Source organism: Stegostoma tigrinum, chromosome 4, assembly GCF_030684315.1.
Source record: "Stegostoma tigrinum isolate sSteTig4 chromosome 4, sSteTig4.hap1, whole genome shotgun sequence".
NCBI classification, from domain to species: Eukaryota; Metazoa; Chordata; class Chondrichthyes; order Orectolobiformes; family Stegostomatidae; genus Stegostoma; species Stegostoma tigrinum.
The window spans coordinates 6,742,161-6,762,392 of NC_081357.1; the positions used below are offsets into that span (position 1 = coordinate 6,742,161).

Here is a 20,232-nt window from a genome sequence, read left to right on the forward strand (position 1 = left end):
ATGGATAAGGATGTAAATTGTCAAGGGTACCTGAAAATTCTACAAAGAGCTATAGTGAGTGGACAAAAAATTTGGTCATGGAGTATAATGTTGCAAACTATGAAATGTCTACTTCAGCAGGAATAGAAAGGCAGTGTGTTATATAAATAGAAGGAGACTGCATAGTTCTGAGGCAGAGATGAATTTAGGTGCCCTGGTGATTTAATCACAACGGGTTAATATACAGGTTCACCACATGATTATAAAGGCAATCATAATTTAAAACTTAAATTGTTGGAAAGTCACAGTAGGCCTAGCAGCATCAGTGGAGAAAAAGCAGAGTTTATGTTTCAGCTCCACTAATGCTCCTTCAGAAACTTGGAATAGGAAGCAGAATATTTGCCTTATTGCATAGAGAATCAAGTTTAAAAGTAAAATAATGTTTGCTATGGCTGAATGGGCCTGAGCTAGAACACATTAGGAGTACAGTCCATCCCCTATTCCCAATTCCTCCGCCTCCGCCGCATCTGCTCCCACGATAAGACATTCCACTCCCGCACATCCCAGATGTCCAAGTTCTTTAAGGACCGCAACTTTCCCCCCACGGTGATTGAGAACGCCCTTGACCGCGTCTCCCGCATTTCCCGCGACACATCCCTCACACCCCGCCCCCGTCACAACCGCCCCAAGAGGATCCCCCTCGTTCTCACACACCACCCTACCAACCTCCGGATACAACGCATTATCCTCCGACACTTCCGCCATTTACAATCCGACCCCACCACCCAAGACATTTTTCCATCCCCTCCCCTGTCTGCTTTCCGGAGAGACCACTCTCTCCGTGACTCCCTTGTTCGCTCCACACTGCCCTCCAACCCCACCACACCCGGCACCTTCCCCTGCAACCGCAGGAAATGCTACACTTGTCCCCACACCTCCTCCCTCACCCCCATCCCAGGCCCCAAGATGACATTCCACATTAAGCAGAGGTTCACCTGCACATCTGCCAATGTGGTATACTGCATCCACTGTACCCGGTGCGGCTTCCTCTACATTGGGGAAACCAAGCGGAGGCTTGGGGACCGCTCTGCAGAACACCTCCGCTCAGTTCGCAACAAACAACTGCACCTCCCAGTCGCAAACCATTTCCACTCCCCCTCCCATTCTCTTGATGACATGTCCATCATGGGCCTCCTGCACTGCCACAATGATGCCACCCGAAGGTTGCAGGAACAGCAACTCATATTCCGCCTGGGAACCCTGCAGCCATATGGTATCAATGTGGACTTCACCAGTTTCAAAATCTCCCCTTCCCCTACTGCATCCCTAAACCAGCCCAGTTCATCCCCTCCCCCCACTGCACCACACAACCAGCCCAGTTCTTCCCCCCCACCCACTGCATCCCAAAACCAGTCCAACCTGTCTCTGCCTCCCTAACCGGTTCTTCCTCTCACCCATCCCTTCCTCCCACCCCAAGCCGCACCCCCAGCTACCTACTAACCTCATCCCACCTCCTTGACCTGTCCGTCTTCCCTGGACTGACCTATCCCCTCCCTACCTCCCCACCTACACCCTCTCCACCTATCTTCTTTACTCTCCATCTTCGGTCCGCCTCCCCCTCTCTCCCTATTTATTCCAGTTCCCTCCCCCCATCCCCCTCTCTGATGAAGGGTCTAGGCCCGAAACGTCAGCTTTTGTGCTCCTGAGATGCTGCTTGGCCTGCTGTGTTCATCCAGCCTCACATTTTATTATCTTAGGAGTACAGTCTGTGGTTTTGGTCTCCTTGCTTAAGAAAGGATGTAGTACCAGAAAACTGTTCAGAGAAGGTTTATTCAGTTTATTCCGGGGATAAATAGGTTAGCTTATGAGGAGATAATAAGAACTGCAGATGCTGGAGAATCTGAGATAACAAGGTGTGGAGCTGGATAAACACAGCAGGCCAAGCAGCATCTTAAGAGCAGGAAAGCTGACATTTTGGGCCTTGAACCTTCATCAAAAATCTACGCCCGAAAGGTCAGCTTTTCTGCTCCAAAGATGCTGCTTGACCTGCTGTGTTCATCCAACTCCACACCTTGTTATCTTAGCTTATGAGGAGTTTTGACCACAGATTGGTGTCAAGTTTCTTGAGTGTTGTTTGGAGCTGCATTCATGCAGGCAAGTAGACAGCATTCCATCACACTCCTGACTTGAGCCTCATAGATGGTGGACTGACTTTGAACATACAGGAGGTGAGTTACGCACTACAGTATTCCTAACCTCTGATCTGCTGTTATAGCTACTGTATTTGCGTGGTGAGTCCAGTTGAGTTTATGGTCAGTGGTAACCGCCAGGATGTTGCTAGTGGTGGATTCCATCAGTGCTATTGAATGTTAAAGGGGGTAAGCTGCATTGTCTCTTTTTGGAGATGGTCATTGCCTGGCATTTTTATGCCGCAAATGTCACTTACTACTTTTCAGCCCAAGCCTGGATATTATCCAGGCCTTGCTGCATTTGGACATTGATTGTGTCAGCATCTGCAAAATTATGAATGTTGCTGAACATTATGTAATCATCGATGAACAGCTACACTTCTGACCTTATCATAGTTGTGCCTAGGATACTAACCTGAGGAACTCCAAAGATGTCCTGGAGCTGAGCTGATAAACCTCCAACAACCACAATGATCTTGCTATGTGCCAGGAGAGCTTGCCCAGTGATACCCCTTGATTCCAGTTTTTCTAGCCCCCCTTTAATGCCATACCTGGTCAAATGCAGTCTTGATATTAAGGGCTGTCACTCTCACCTCATCTCTGGAATTAAGCTCTTTTGTCCATGTTTGATACAAGACTGTAATGAGCTCGGGAGCTGAATGGCCCTGCTGAAAGTCAAACTCAGCATCAATGAGCAAGTTATTTTGAAGCAGGTGCTGCATGATAACATTGTTGATGACATCTTCCACCACTTTACCAATGATTAACAGTAGACTAATGGAGTAATTCCCAAATTGCATTTTTCCTCCTTGTTGGGTGCAGGATATAGCTGGCCAATTTTGCAGGTGGTCAGGTATATGCCAGCATTCTATCTGTAATGGAACAGCTTAGCTAGGTGCGTGGTAAGTTCTGGAGCACAAGACTTCCACACTATTGCAGGCCTTTTGTCTGGTCCCAAGTCTTTGCATTATCTACGCCTCCACCATTTCTTTATATCATGTGGAGTGAATCAAATTGGCTGAAGTACCTGTGTCGCTGGTGACCAGTGGAGGAGGTTGAGATACTTCATACGCTTGGCACTTCCGGTTGAAGATTGCTGTGACTGTTTCAGCTTTATTTTTGGTACTGATGCGCTAGGCTCTCCCATCATTATGGATGGAGATATTTGTGGGGCCTGCTCTTCAATTGCATTGTTTAATTGGTAACCATCATTCATGACTGGACATGGCAGGATTGTGGAACTTTGATAAGATCCGTTGGTTGGGGAATTGCTTAGTTCTGTCTGTCACTTGCTTCTTACGCTGTTTGGAATGCAAGTAGTCCTGTATTGTAGCTCTGCCAGTTGACAACTCATTTTCATGTGTGCCTGGTGCTGTTCCTGGCATGTCCTCCTGCACTCTACATTGAACCAGGGTTAATCCACTGGCTTGATTGTAGTTGTAGAGTGGAGGATATGCCCGGCCATGATGTTGCACGTTGTATTTGAGTGTGATTTTGCTGATGTTGATGGCCCGCAACACCTCATGGATGTCCAGTCTTGAGTTCAAGATCGGTTCAAAGACTTTCCCATTTAGCGCTGTGGTAGTGCTACACAGCATCTTGTAATGTATTATCAATATGAAGGACTTCACTGCCACAAGGACTGTGTGGTAGTCAATCCTACTGATACTATCATGGACATATCCATCTGTGGCAGACTGATCAATGAGGATGATGTCAAGTGAGTTTTTTTCTCTTGTTGGTACACTCACCATGTACCGCACTCCCAATCTAGCAACAATATCCTTTTGATTCTGACCAGCTCGATCAGTAATACTGCTGTTGAGCCATGCTTGGTGATGGACCTTGAAATCCCCCATCCACAGTGCATACTGCACCTTTGATAACATTCAGGAAGCTGACACACAGACCAATGATGTATTTTTGGGTCCATCTGCCTCTGCTGAAAACCTTAGCATGGGTGGAAAATCCTGTCTGTTAATTCAGAAACTTATCCCAGACACCCTTGAGAAATGCTACCTCTCTAGCATTTGCAAGTCTACATGTAATGCTGTGTTTTATTCTTAAAAGTTACGTCCTTTTTTAGTATGCCTGCTGCTGCTTCAAGCATGTACTGCACAGGTTATTGAAGAAATTAATCCCATAGTTGAATATTAATGTAGAGTGACAATCTGCTTGACCATGAGGATGTAAATTGTATTTGAATGTAATGCTGCTGCATTGTAAACAACATATAAAATGTTTCTGTTTATGATGTCATACTCATATATACATATAAATATAAATATTATACTTTTCTCTGTACAGGTAAAAATGCATATCAGATCAATTACTGACTTTGAATGGCTGAAACAATGCAGAGTTTATTTTAGAGATGAAACACAAGAGATCATAGTGGCGATCACTGATGTGGAATTTACATATCAAAATGAATTTTTGGGATGCACTGACAGACTTGTTATTACACCTTTGACAGACAGGTGAGGATAAGTCATTGATACTTCATTTGATCTTTCTCATTGTTGCAACCATTGTTACTGATAAACTTATTTTATAATGATCTCTTGGAAAGCAGTAATTGCATCGAAATTACCTGGCTTGAAGACTCCTGGATTCCAGGTTTCAGAGCTGAGCTTGTATTGTTTAAGCCCACCCATAAATGACCTGATCAGGTACTATTTATCTGAAGGCTAATATTGACAAAGATCTAAATTTCCTGCAGTCTACACTGAGCAGTTATCATGCATGCCACTGCTGTTAAAAATTAAATTCAAGGATATATATTTGAAGATCAATTGTCAGCTCTGTCAAAGAAAACATTCTACCAGCCCTCAAACTGCACAGAACGCCAGGGCAGATTCACCCTAAATTGCCCCCAGGACATTTTAATTGGAGATAATCAAAAAATGTCACCTCTGTCATTGATGTTATGAGGAGCAGCTGTGCCAATCACAGATAACAAGGTGTAGAGCTGGATGAACACAGCAGGCCAAGCAGCATTAGAGGAGCAGGAAAGCTGATGTTTTGGGTCAAGACCTGGCTTCAGAAATGAAGTAGGGTCTAGATCCAAGACGTCAGCTTTTCTGCTCCTCTGATGCTGCTTTGCCTGCTGTGTTCATCCAGCTCTACACCTTGTTATCTCAGATTCTCCAGCATCTGCTGTTCCTACTATCTCTGTGCCAATCAGTTTGTTTTCCTCTGGCTCCACCTATAATCAGCAAGTGCAGGAGTGAAGCAGCCTATGATTAGAGGAACAGTGAAAATGGGTGTTGTGAGCAAGCAAGGAACACTGCTATTGCTGTGAACTGGGGATGTGGGAGATGCAAGCTGAAGCTGACAGAATCATTGCCTTGTGGTGATTTTTTTTTTTGGGGGTTTGTGATCAATTACCTATGACCTATTAACTATTTACCTGTAATTGACAGTCAATGATTTGTAACAATTTTTTTGATCATATATTAAGTTTGTTGAGAAGCAACAGATTCAAGTAAATAAAGGATGACTTGGTGACGTGGAGAGAAAGAAACAGCAGTTTAGATATGATACATTCTGTTCATGAGATAATAAACACAGTTGTGACCTTTGGAGATGGTTCACTGATACCAGAGGGCAAACAGGCTGTTGGCCCAGAATATGTTAGTATTGTTAAGGTTGTGAAGGCAGCAAGCTGCTCTCTAGCTGAACTATTAAAGAACTCTTCTGGGGGGTGTGTTGCATTTGGACTTCCAGAAGACATTCAACAAGATATCTTTGAAAAAGTTAAGTTATAAGGTCAGAGCCAATGATGTTAGAGGTGGTAGTAGTATACTGGTACAGGCAGAGAAGTAGCCAAAGCGCAGAAAACAGTGGTGCTGATAAGGGGTTCTTTTTCAGGTTAGTCACCTGTGACCAGTGGATTTGCAGAGATCACTTGCTGGAATTGCAACTTTTGAAACTGTTTAATGACTTGATGGAAGGAAGTGAATATACTTTAACCAGATTTGTGACTGACTCAAAAATAGATGGAAAGGCGGGTTGTGAGAAGGATATGAACAGTGCACAGAAAGATAAGAAAAGGTTAAGTAAATGGGCAAAAAGTTGACAAATGTAGTATGAAGCTGGAAAATGTGAATTTTTTTTTTGGTTTTGGAAGGGAGAACAAAGGATATGATTATTACTTAAATGGAAGAAAACTTCAGAAAGATACAACACAAAGGGACTTGGGGATACTTATGCGCAAAACATGTGCACAGCAAGTAATCAGGAAGGCAAGTGGAATATTGGTCCTTTATTCAAGAGGGTTGGAATATTAGCACAAGGAAGTTTTACTGTGACTGTACAGGGTGCTGGTGAGACCATATCTAGTGGTTTTGATCCCCTTTATTGTAGGAGAGATATTGTTTCATGGAAGGCAGGTCAAAGAAGGTTCACTAGGATGGTCTCAGAGATAGGAGGAACTGCAGATGCTGGAGAATCTGAGACAACAAGGTGTAGAGCTGGATGAACTTTATTGACCAGTGAGCCTTACGTCTGTTGTAGGAAAAGCTTTTGGAAAGAATTATAAGAGATAAGATTTATAATCATCTAGCAAGCAACAATTTGATTGGAGATAGTCAACATGAATTCATCAAGGGCAGGTCTCACAAACCTCATTGAGGTTTTGAGAAGGTGACCAAGCATGTGGATAAAAGTAGGGCGGTTGACCTGGTGTACGTGGACTTCAGTAAAGCCTTTGATAAGGTTCCACGTGATAGGCTATTGGAGAAAATGCGGAGGCATGGGATTGAGGGAGATTTAGCAGTTTGGATTAGAAACTGGCTTTCTGTAAGAAGGCAATGAGTGGTGGTTGATGGAAAATATTCAGCCTGGAATCCGGTTACTAGTGGTGTGCCTTTCAGGACCACTGCTGTTTGTCATGTTTATAAATGACTTGGATGCAGGCATAGGTGGATGGGTTAGTAAGTTTGCAGATGACACTAAAGTTGGTGGAGTGATGGACAGTGTGGAAGAATGTTGCAGGTTGCAGGGAAACTTGGATGAACTGCAGAATTGGGCTGAAAGGTGGCAAATGGAGTTCAATGCAGATAAATGTGAGGTGATTCACTTTGGGAAGAATAAAAGGAAGGCAGAATACTGGGTCAATGGAAAGATTCTTGGTCATGTGGATGTGCAGAGAGATCTTGGTGTCCATGTACATAGATCCCTGAAAGTTGCCACCCAGGTTGACAGTGCTGTTAAGAAGGCTTGTGGTGTACTAGGTTTTATTGGTAGAGGGATTGAGTTCCAGAGCCGTGATGTCATGCTGCAACTGTACAAAACGCTAGTGTGGCCTCACTTGGAATATTGCTTGCAGTTCTGGTCGCCACATTACAGGAAGGTTGTGGAAGCATTGGAAAAGGTGCAGAGAAGATTTAACAGGATGTTGCCTGGTCTGAAGCAAAGGTCTTATGAGGAAAGGCTGAGGGACTTGGGTCTGTTCTCATTGGTGAGAAGAAAGCTAAGAGGGGATTTAATGGAGACATACAAAATGATCAGAGGATTAGATAGGGTGGACAGTGAGAGTCTTTTTCCTGGGATGATGACATTGGCTTGTACAAGGGGGCATAGTTGCAAATTGAGGGGTGATATATTTAAGACAGATGTCAGAGGCAGGTTCTTTACTCAGAGAGTGGTAAGGGCGTGGAATGCCCTGCCTGCCGATGTAGTTAACTCAATAGGGGCATTTAAACAGTCCTTGGATAAGCAAATGGATGATGATGGGATAGTGTAGGGGGATGAGCTTAGATTAGTTCACAGGTCGGCGCAACATCAAGGGCCGAAGGGCCTGTTCTGCTGTATTGTTCTGTGTTCTATGAATACAGCAGTCCAAGCAGCATTGGAGGAGCAGGAAGGCTTACGTTTCGGCCCTTGACCCTTCTTCATGATTTCATTATTTTTTTCGTACTCTCTCTCGCGCTCCACCCCTCCCACGCGAGAACCTTCTCCAGGGTCTAAGCCCAAAACATTAGCCTTCCTGCTTCTTCAATGCTGCTTGGCCTGCTGTGTTCATCCAACTCTACACCTTGTTATCTCACTAGGATGGTCCCTGGTTTGGAAGCATTGCTTTATAAGCAAAGGTTAGACAATTTGGGACTCCACTCACTGAGTTTCAAAGAATGAAAGGTAATCTCATTAAAACATATATGATTCTAAAGGGACTTGACAGGGTAAATGTTGAGAGAATGTTTCCCTTCATGGAGTTGAGGACCAGAAGGCGTAGTCTCAGAATAAAGGGGTGCCAATTTAAGATTGAGATAAGTAGAAACTTCTTCTCTAAGAGGGTTATGAGTTCTTGGAGCTTCTTCCCAGATAGAGCTGTGGGGACAGAGTTTTTTTGTATATGTAAGGATGAGATTGATCAAGAATCCATCTATGTGGCAATCGAGGGTTATGAGAAAAGGGCAGGAAAGTGAATGTCAGATCAGCCATGATCCTATTGAATGATGGATTAGGCTTGAGGGACGGAACAGTCTACTCCTGTTGTATTTTTATGGTCTTTTTTTTTACTCCATGTTGAGCTCCATCTGGAGGCAGGAAAGATGATGGAAAATTGCAGAAAATATTCTGGGTGGGAGACTTCAATGTCTATCATTTAGACTGGCGCAGAATCAGCAGTATTAATATAGCTACAAAATTAGGTCTGTGGCTAGCAATGAGGGAATCAAAGTGAAACATCTACTTGACGTCCCCCCTACCCCCAGTGTACCTGTAACAGATGCAACTATCTATGATGATATCAGTCAGAATAACCATTATGCAGCATTACTGGAGACAAAATTCTACCTTCACTTTGAGGTCTGTGGCACTGCCAATGTGTTACATTGGACAGACATCAAACAGATCTAAGAACTCAACATTAGACATTTATGTAGTATTATGGATTAATTATGTTAACATGAGATCAGACCTAAGCTGTTCAGTCCATCCACATCTAGTCTATAATTAAACAACTAAAAGGAGGAGGTGGTTCCACAAATATCCCTATCCTTATTGATAGGGCAGTCATGCACAAGAAGAAATCATAATGTAAGGAAGAGGACCTTCAGCCCACTGAGCCTGCACTGTCAAAATCCACTCTAAATCTACATAGTCTCATTTTCCAGCACTTGGCCCATAGCCTTAAATGTTATGACATTTCAAGTGCTCAACCAAGTTCTTTTAAAGACTGGTTTCCTGCCTCAACTACCCTACCAGGCAACGACCATTCCAGATTCCTACCAACATCCAAGTGAAAACAATTTTCCTCAAATCCCATCTAAATATTCTGCCTTTTCCTTGAAATTATGCCCTTATTACTGACCTTTCAACTAAGGAAAACAATTACTTCCTATTCACCCAGTCCATGCCCTCATAATCTTATATGCCTGAGTCAGGTCCCTGCTCAGCATTCTCTGCTCCAAAGGAAATAACCAGACCTTATCCAACTTCTCTTCCTAGCTGAAATTCTCCAGCCCAAGCAATATCCTGATGGATGTCCTCTGCTTTCCCTCCAGTGCAATCACAATCTCCCAATAATGTGGTGACCAGAACTGCACACAGTCCTTCAGATGTGGTCTAACCAAAGTTCTGTACAGTTCCAACATAACCTGTCTTCTAATCAATGCTTTGACTGATAAACGCAAGTGCCCCATCTACCTTCTTACCCATCCTATTAAGCCGTGTTCTGCCTTCAGGGATCTGTTGTCAAGCACTCCAAGAAGCGTTACATGCTCTGAGCTTCACAGTATCTTGCCATTCATTGCCATTGCCATTCAAGACTCCCTTGTTCCCTCCTTCAAAGTGCATCATCTCACGTTTATCGGGATTAAATTCCATCTGCTATTGATCTATCCATCTGACCAATCTGTTTATAAACTTCTGTAACCTAACATCTTCCTCCTCATTGTCAACATTCAGCAAACTTACTTATTACCTCGCAAGACAACACTTTTTTCACTGTACGTCGGTACATGTGACAGTAAGAAATCAAATCAAATCAAATCTACCCACACATTCATATCTGCATCATTTATGAATATCACAAACAATAAGGAACCTAGCGCTGATCCTGACTGCATTGACAAGATACGTTGCAGAAATTCACCAAAGATCCTGAGACAGCATCATTTAAACTCACAACCTCCACCAACTAGAAGGACAAGGTCAGCAGATACATATGAAAACCACGACCTGCAAGTTACCCTTCAAGCTACTGACCACATTGATGTGGAAATAAAATGCCATTCCTTTAATTTCATTGAAATTCCCTCCCTCAGGTCATTATGGGTCCGCCTACAGTACAGGACTGCAGCAGTTCAAAAAGACAGCTCATTGGTACTTCCTCAAGGGCAACTAGGGATGGGCTGATCAAATGCTGACCAAGCCAGAGACACCCGCAACCCGTGAGTGAATACTTTTGGAAAAAAAACTCTTCCAAACTGTGCTATAGCACCCTCCAAACCACCATCCTAACCTGGATCTACATTACCATTCCTTCACTGTAAATGCATCAAAATCCTTCTATACCTTCTAAACTATACTGTAACTGTTCCTACGCCCTGAAGACACACGTTGGTAAGCCCATATTTGGAGTATGGCATGCAGCTGTAACCTTGTATGCCTCACTCTGTCTCAGCACTCCATGATCTGTATGTCCTTGTTTGCTATGATCTGTCTGTACTGGTTGCAATACAATGCATTTCATTGTACTTAGGTGCATGTGACTACAAGTAAAAACAAATCAAATTATACTGCAGCTGCCCACAATGAAATCGAGACTGCGGCTTGGGTAGTGGGCTTTGCTAATATAACTGGCTTCCCTCACAGGTAGGGCACTCCAGGCTATACACCATGTCAACATTGCTGAATCATAATGCAGCTGAATTCATTAAAAGAAAAGGGTTCCATTTTGTTCATATCTAAGACTTCCTTGTTTATCAGTATCATGTTAGAGGTCTGAACTAGCTACCCATGATAACTACATCCTTGATAACTCTCAGGCACCTGCTTCATTCCAAGTGCTGGATACCTTACAAGGATAGCTCCCGCAAAGCAAGGGCTACCCTCCCCGACCGTGGCTGGTGTTAAGAAAGTGTAAGCCCAGGGTGGATTCATCAGAGCACATTCTTCCACCAGGGCATGGAGCAGACATGAAGTGGTCAATAGGTAGGATTTTATTAAACAGGATGGCTAGGATTATGTTACACTCTAGAGGATACTTCAAGCTCTCCCATCCAGATTGATTCAAGCTTCAGAACCTCAAGTCCTAGAGGCTTCATGTCTGCTCCATCGTAGCCCTGGTGGAAGAATGTGCTCTGATGAATCCACCCTGGGCTTCCCACTTACTTAACACCAGCCATGGTTGGGGAGGTTAGCCCTTGCATTGTCTCTTTCCTTGGGTTGACTTTCAGGACAACCGATCTGATGTTTGCAGCAGTGACAAAGGGAACAAGTGCCTCCAGGGATGTCAGAGCAGGTGATATTGAACTGCTGGCGTTCTGTTCAAACCCAGAAAAGAAAGCATTGAGCGCATAGGGAGGGATGTATCTTGGTCTGCTATCTTGCTCTACTTGATTTTGTATCCTGTTATATTGTGTCAGCCTTGCCACAGGCGGCGCTGTCTATATGGTTGGTTTGGCCTCTAACTTGGTCCAGTACTGCCTCTAGGCATCTCATGTTGCCTTGCAGAGATCATATCTGGATTTCCTGTAAAGATCTGGGTGCCACATACCTGGTCTTCAGTGGGCAGTGGATTTCCTGGTTTCTCTCACAAATCCTAGATTTCACATTATCCCTTCAGTCTGAAAGCAGGCCATTCAGACCATTGAGCCCACACTGACACTCCTTGTAAACCAATCACTGTAGGTGAGCAAGTCGAAACCAACACCACAGACATTACCGTCACTGCTATTACCGACACCCACTCCACTCCACCCACCGCTGACGCCTCTTGGCCCATCACAGACGCAAACATAACTCCGTCCGCTGCCGATGCAACTCCGACCACCGCTGACCCCACATAACTCCGCCCACTGCTGACGCCAACGCCAACGCAACTCAGCCCACCACCACTGTCACAACACTGCCCACAGCCGACGCCAACATCACTCTGCCAACAGCCTCCACAACCAGCAGCTGCAGAGGAGACAGCAACACTAAGCCGTGCCGAATCTTCACCATTCCCCGAGTCCTCTCCCAACTGAGGATGAATGGCCAGTCCTCAATCCCTTAAGGGATTCACCTTTGTCCCCCTCCACCCACACATCAACGAATACCAGTCACATTTGGATATTGAGCGGTGTTTCCGCTGCCTCAGCCTCCATGCTTACTTCTTTAACCGTGAGCCTAACCCTCCCTCTACTGACCCCTTCTCCCACCTCCAATGCAAGCCCTCCTCCTGGACACCACCCCAAGGCCTCCTACCCTCCCTTGACGTCTTCATCTCCAACTGCCGTTGAGATATCAATCGCCTCAACCTCTCTACACCTCTCACCCACTCCAACATCTCTCCCGCAGAAGGTGCATCCCTCCGTTCCCTCCGCTCCAATCCCAACTTCACCATAAAATCCACGGACAACGGATGCGCAGTTGTTGTATGGCGCACCGACCTTTACATCTCTGAGGCCAGATGCCATCTCTCTGACACCTCCTCCTACCGCCCTGTGGATCATGACCCTACCCCTGAGCACCAAACTATCATCTCCCAAACTATCCACAGCCTCATCACCTTAGGTGACCTCCCACCCACAGCCTCCAACCTCTTTGCTCTCCAACCCCACTTCTATCTCCTTCCCAAAATCCACAAACCTGCCTACCCTGGTCGACCCATTGTCTCCACCTGCCCCTGCCCCACCAAACTCATCTCCACCTATCTGGACTCCATTTTCTCCCACTTGGTCCAGGAACTCCCTACCCACATCCCTGACACCACCCACGCCCTCCACCTCCTCCAGAACTTCCAATTACCCGGTCTCCGACACCTCATTTTTACTATGGACGTCCAGTCCCTATACACCTGCATTCCCCATGCAGATGGCCCTCTGCTTCTTCCTGTCCCGCAGGCCCGACCAATCCCCCTCCACCGACACCCTCATCCGCCTAGCCGAACTCGTCCTCACCCTCAACAACTTCTCTTTCAATTCCTCCCACTTCCTACACACAAAAGGGGTAGCCATGGGTACCTGCATTGGCCCAAGCTATGCCTGCCTCTTTGTAGATTATGTGGAACAATCCCCCTTCCGTACCTACACTGGCCCCAAACCTCACTCTACACTTTGTTATCCTGGTCCTCCACGCTTGATGTATGTGGGACATTCAGACCAGTATACCTCATTTGCTAATTTTACTGTTTCTTTCCCCCTTTGGACGCCTTCTAAATTGTCTATCAAGTCATTGAAGGGCATGTGAGCATGCACAAAAAAATGCTTGAATTGACAGTAATACCAACATCCCATGAAAGAATAAAGAAAAAGAAAATTGGATTGGAAAATAAATGCTGGCTTAGCCTGTGTTGCATACATCCCATAACAGCACTTTCCTCCATCCTGAGAGATTCAAAATATCTAGCCTTCAATACAGGGGGATTAAGAATTCCTCTCTTCAAAATATCTAGGACTCTGGAGAGAACCACTTCGTCAAGCCTGAGAGACTGAAGACAGTAACTTTCCTCATTACTGAGATGGGGCTAACTTGCTCACACAACGCTACCGATGTTCCCAATATTCAAAACACTCCTGACACTGAGGGAATATAAATAATCTCCCTCAACATTGTTTCCCAAATCAGATATTTTAAAAAGCTTCCCCTTTCTTAATATTGAGGGACTGGTATTTTCACGTCTAACCTGTTCTGAGAGAACCGGTAACAGTTTACCTTCCCCCACTTTTATAAGTGAGAATAAGGACAAATCCCTCCATCACTCCCTGCTCTCGGTCTTGAGACTGTCGACAGATCCTTATTCCTCCAGCATTTTTATGTGGTGTGAATATTATCAGTTTGTTATAATCCCAAGTTAAAGGTGTGGACTGATTCATTACCTGAGGAATTGCCACCGGACTCCAAGCCTACTTCCCCAATGATGAAAGGAAAGTCATTAATGAATCTGCTGAAGATTGTTGAGCCTGAAAACTCCAAGACGAGAGAGTCACAGAGTCGTACAACAGAAACTTGTCCTTCAGCCTACCATGTTGATGCCAGCCAACAAACACCCCCAAACTACACTCATCCGATTGACTGGCACTCGGCCCTTAGCCTATTATCCCCTGGCATTTTATGTATCGATCCCAGTGCTTTCCTAACAGTGATCAGGACCAGGGGCACAAGATGCACCGAGAAATAGATAGGGCATGTCAGAAAGGCAAGGTCACAGAGATCATGGGGGACTTCAATATGCAGGTGGATTGGGTGAATAGTGTTGCCGGTGGATCCAAAGAAAGGGAATTCATGGAATGTTTGCAGGATGGCTTTTTGGAACAGCTTGTGATGGAGCCCACAAGGGAGCAGGCTATTCTGGACTTAGTGCTATGTAATGAGCCAGACTTTATAAAAGACCTTAAAGTAAGGGAACACTTAGGAGGCAGCGATCATAATATGATAGAGTTCAGTCTGCAGTTTGAAAGAGAGAAAGCAAAATCGGATGTAATGGTGTTACAGTTAAATAAAGGTAATTACAGGGGCATGAGAGAGGAATTGACGAAAATCAACTGGAAGCAGAGCCGAGCGGGGAAGACAGTAGAGCAACAATGGCAGGAGTTTCTGGGTATAATTGAGGACACAGTACAGAGGTTCATCCCAAAGAAAAGAAAGATTATCCAGGGTGGGATTAGACAGCCATGGCTGACAAAAGAAGTCAGGAAATATATCAAAGAAAAAGAGACAGCCTATAAAGTAGCCAAGAGCACTGGGAAATCAGAAGATTGGGAAGGCTACAAAAACAAACAGAGGATAACAAACAGAGCAATAAGGAAGGAGAGGATCAAATATGAAGGTAGGCTAGCTAGTAATATTAGAAATGATAGTAAAAGCTTCTTTCAATACATAAGAAACAAACGAGAGGCAAAAGTAGGTATTGGGCCGCTCCATATTGATGCTGGAAGGCTAGTGATGGGAGATAAGGAAATAGCTGAAGAACTTATTAAGTACTTTGCGTCAGTCTTCACAGTGGAAGACATGAGTAGTATGCCAATAATTAGGGAGCGCCGGGGGCAGAGTTGAGTATGGTAGGCATTACAAAAGAGAAAGTGCTAGAAAATCTAAAAGGTTTAAAAATTGATAAATCTCCTGGCCCTGATGGGCTACATCCTAGAGTTCTGAGGGAGGTGGCTGAGGAAATAGCAGAGGCTTTGGTCGTGACCTTTCAAAAGTCACTGGAGCCAGGGAAAGTCGCAGATGATTGGAAAATTGCTGTTGTAACCCCCCATTTAAGAAGGGATCAAGACAAAAGATGGAAAATTATAGCCAATTAGCCAAACCTCGGTAGTTGGTAAAATTCTAGAATCTATTGTCAAGGATGAGATTTCTAAATTCCTGGAAGTGCAGGGTCAGATTAAAACAAGTCCGCATGGTTTTAGTAAGGGGAGGTCATGCCTGACAAACCTGTTAGAATTCTTTGAAGGGGTAACAAGTATGTTAGACCAGGGAAACCCAGTAGATGTTATCTATCTCGACTTTCAAAAGGCCTTTTATACGGTGCCTCACAGCAGGCTGCTGAGCAAGGTGAGGGCCCATGGTGTTCGAGGTGAGCTACTGGCTTGGATTGAGGATTGGCTGGCTGTCTGACAAAAGGCAGAGAGTTGGGATAAAAGGCTCTTTTTCGGAATGGCAACCAGTGACAAGTGGTCAGGGTTCAGTGTTGGGGCCGCAGCTGTTCACCTTATATATTAATGATCTGGATGAAGGGACTGGGGCGTTCTGGCGAAGTTTGCCGATGATACAAAGATAGCTGGACAGGCAGGTAGTACTGAGGCGGTGGGGAGGCTGCACGGTCCATCTGCTTGAGAGCGGAATGGCCAGAGGTGACACCTGCACTGCTGGCCCATGCCAATTAATCTTCATGGTGGTCACTTAATGTTTTTCTGCCTGTCTAGCCCTTATTGGTGGTGTGACCAGCTGGCTAAATGCTTCATCCACGATATTCTGTATTTCATCGATGCTCCGTTGTGACTCCATCCACAGTTCCAGCCACTTCATGCAGTGAATCAGGAGCTGCAGCTGAACACATTTCCTGCATTTGTAGCCAAATGTACTGAGGCTCAGATGTTTGGCCACCAACATCCAAATTCTTTGGGTTATGAATGATCTTAACCGCTAAATAGTTATCCCCTGACCTTCCTGACTTTTGATTGGCTAAGGATTCGTGGTTTCTCACATTGTTAGAAGCTGCTGTGCTATGAAGGGCATTTACTGTTAAACCATCTCTGCAATTTTTCCTTTGTCTTTGTTTATATATTATTTAAATATATAAATGTTGGAAGGGATTCAACTCAGTGTTGCTACCACAAATTTATGGAGTAGACAAATGTTCTTGAAGGGCTGATAAAACCTGTTTAATTATTTTAATCTGCAGTTTTTAAAAAATAGAAACCCTGCTCTTTTTTAGGGTTTATGTGCACCTGACAATTCCCTAACAGGCAGGTGAGGATAGGAATTGACTTTCCTTATGTAAACCCCTTTTGGTTGGTTGCAACCTTATTAACATTTCTTTTCAGCTTGCAGCTCTTGCACTTTAATTAAAGCTTCATACACTAGAAAATGAAGGAGCTAATTACCAAGATTTTATTGGTTGAAAAGAAGAGAAACTTTATTACCTACTAACCCTGAAAAAAATAACAAAACCCAAGATCAAACACACGCAGAAAAATGGACAATTAACATAGAAGAAAGAGTTTCTCAACAAACAGGAAAAATAAAGACGATTTATTTAAACAGTCTTTAGAATCCTTGAGGTGTAAGGTTCTTAAACTGAGATGTGAGTTGTTTCATGGTTGACTTGTACCCTCAGCGGTCATGGACTCAGTAGATACCTTTGAATTCTTGGCAGATGGTTGTTTTTCCATTAGCTTTTTCACTGATCACTGTTTATGAGATGATGAGCACAACAAGCAGAGGGAGACAGAGTTGGTTAATTGATTGATTGATTGTCACGTGTACCAAAATACACTGAAAAGCTTCCAGCTCACTTTCATTTCTCCTTCTGTCTCTGCTGTTAGTCAAAAACAACTGTTGAAACATAGAGATAACAAGGTGTAGAGCTGGATGAACACAGCAGGCCAAGCAGCATCGCAGGAGCAGGATGCTGCTCGGCCTGCTGTGTCCATCCAGCTCTACACCTTGTTATCTCAGATTCTCCAGCATCTGCAGTTCCTACTATCTGTGTTGAAATATAGTTCAATGTGTAGCCTAAGGTCTAGCCCCATTGTTATAAGCGACCACTGGGACATGAGTAGTGGAAACATGACCTGATAGGTAAGGGGCCATGGAAATGGGGGTGGGGGTGGCTGGTGATTAGATATGAAGAATGAAGGCTAGAAGGCCTAAACTGTTGAAATACAAAAGTGAACGTTTAAATCAATCTCAATTCTCGTTCCCTCTTTCATTTCAAAATGAAAGTTTATAAACATTATCAGTTTTTTTTATTCTTAACTCATTCAAACTTACCTTTAGTTTGTCATTATGTATAGGAGCAGGAATGGTTTGATCCAATTTTATACATGATGGTTTCAATAAATTCCTAATCTCTCTGGCATGAGATTTCAGCTGTTAGCATTTTGTTTTCCTCTGGTATCTGGGAATACACGAGTGTGGTCAGTTATTTGGATCTGAAATCTGCCATTCTGTTTTGAAGTTATAAGTTTTTCTATTGCTGTTCTGATACTTAAATGAGGAAAGTCTTTAATTAAGGATATATTTTATCCTGCAATGTGTCGGCTTTGAGGGAACTCATCCATTTCCAGAGCAGTGAGGTTGAATTTTATTGGCCTGTTTGAAAAAGCACAATCTTGGCATCACTGGGTTCAACTTCAAATTCTCGCGCAGTTCAGGTGTTACAGTTTAAGTTATGGTCTGCATTGATTAAGTATTTGAATCTAAGAGTTTGCTAACATATGTTGTTATATTAACTGAGTGTTTCCTTGCTTGAACAAATCTGATACTTTGGCTGCTTTCCAGACCCCAACACAATTCTGATATGTATGATAGATTCTAAAATTATGGCTTGAGGTTTTTTTATTCATTCACAGATGAGGCCATTAAAGAAAAGCCAAGCACTAAGTTTTTTGATCGTATAGAAAGCTATTGTCTTTTGTTTTTATTTAATGGTAAATGGTTTGTTTTGTTCTAATTGTAGGTGCTATATCACTCTAGCTCAAGCTTTGTGGATGAATATGGGGGCGGCTCCTGCTGGACCTGCTGGTACAGGCAAAACAGAGACTGTGAAGGACATGGGCAAAGCTCTTGGAAAATACGTAGTTGTTTTTAATTGTTCTGATCAAATGGATTTCAGAGGACTCGGCAGAATCTTCAAAGGTAACTATGTTCAAATAAAACAAGTCTTTCGTCAGTTTAAAATGAAGGTAGCAGTTCATGTGACTGTATTAAAATTACCTGTATAATGGTCTACTATTAAATGTATACTGTATTTGTTACTCATGCTATAAACTCCTCGGCATAGAGAAGACCATATGTAAATTTGAGCGTTGCTAGAAGGGTCAGAAACAAGGGCAGGGTGTTGCAGAGAGCCAGTCGAACAATCTGATGTGCAAAGGGAACCCTCTCTTTGCAGGTATTCCAGCTTCACAGGCCTCCCCATCAGAGGTCTCCACCCCAGCTCTCCTGTATGTTCCCCTTAAATAGGCTTCACCTCCTGTTCCTGCTACAATAAGTCCTGTATTTAATTCCATTGGGCCTTCAACACTGACTTGTCGGATATTCCTCTCCTCAAGTCACACCTCATCCTGACTTGAAAGTATATCACTGTTCGTTTACTGTTGTTGGGTCAAAATCATGTATGCCTTACTGAACAACACTCTGCATGGACGTATATCATATAGGTTGGAGCAGATGGATCTACTGCTCTAAATTTTACAAAGAGCAGAAGGGTTTGGAGGGTTGCCTCAGGAAGTTTTAATGAGTTACATCTTATATATAGCACTCATCGCAGTGAAAGGAGAAATGAGGAATGTTTATGGAGAAAAGGAAGAAAGTGGAAAGTTTATGATGGAGAGAGGGTAGAAATGATAAGATGACAAGGGGAATGGTAGTGTATGATTAAAATAATGGGAAAAGTACAGAAACAGAAAGAGGTAGTAGGGATAGTTACAATTGAACCAAAGCTTGCTGGCCAAGAAAATGAGAGCAGTGGTGATGATCTAAAATTTCAGTTTGATGTTAAAATGCTGTACATTACTCCTTCTTTGGCTTAGTGTCAGAAGTCGAGGACAATGAGAATGTATTAGAGAATTAAGATGACAAATGTTACAGGATAGTATGCTGCATCTAGAATCATCAGAATGGTCTTAGTTTTGATGTGCCCCTCACAGCGTTGTGCTGAAGAGTTATAAAATCATACAGCGTGGAAGCAAATTCTTTGGCCTAACTAATCAACGCTAACCATGTTCCCAACCTAAACTAGTTCCACTTGCCTGCGTTTGGCCCACATCCCTCCAAATGTTTCCTATTCTTGTATTTATCCAAATCCTTTTAAATGTGGAATTGTACCTGCGTTCATCATTTCCTCTGGCTGTTTATTCCACACACTTGGCACTCTGTGCAAAAATGTTGCCTCATGTTCTTTTTAAATCTTTTTCCTGTCACCTTAAAAATATGTCTCCTAGTTTTCAACTCCCTCACTTTAGGGAAAAGACCTTAGCTATTCACTTTATCTATGTCCTCATGATTTTACAAATCTCTATAAGGTCACCTCTCAATCTCCTGCACTCCAGTGAAATAAGTCCCAGCATATCCAGTCTACTTTTATCACTCAAACCTTCCATTCCCAGGAACATCCTAGTAAATCTTTTCTGAACCCTCTACAGTTGAGTAATGCTCTTCCCATAAAAAATAACATGACATC

General features: G+C 43.6%; 1 protein-coding gene across 1 annotated transcript in view; it reads left to right on the forward strand.

Annotated features, from left to right (window-relative positions):
* The window catches only part of LOC125452340 (dynein axonemal heavy chain 8-like), a 1,165,100-nt gene that overhangs the window by 741,607 nt on the left and 403,261 nt on the right, over window positions 1-20,232 (forward strand). Inside the window, exons 48-49 of the mRNA XM_059645122.1 lie at window positions 4,476-4,648; window positions 18,508-18,686. Coding sequence (XP_059501105.1) covers window positions 4,476-4,648; window positions 18,508-18,686 — 352 coding nt within the window. The remainder of the gene's footprint in view (window positions 1-4,475; window positions 4,649-18,507; window positions 18,687-20,232) is intronic.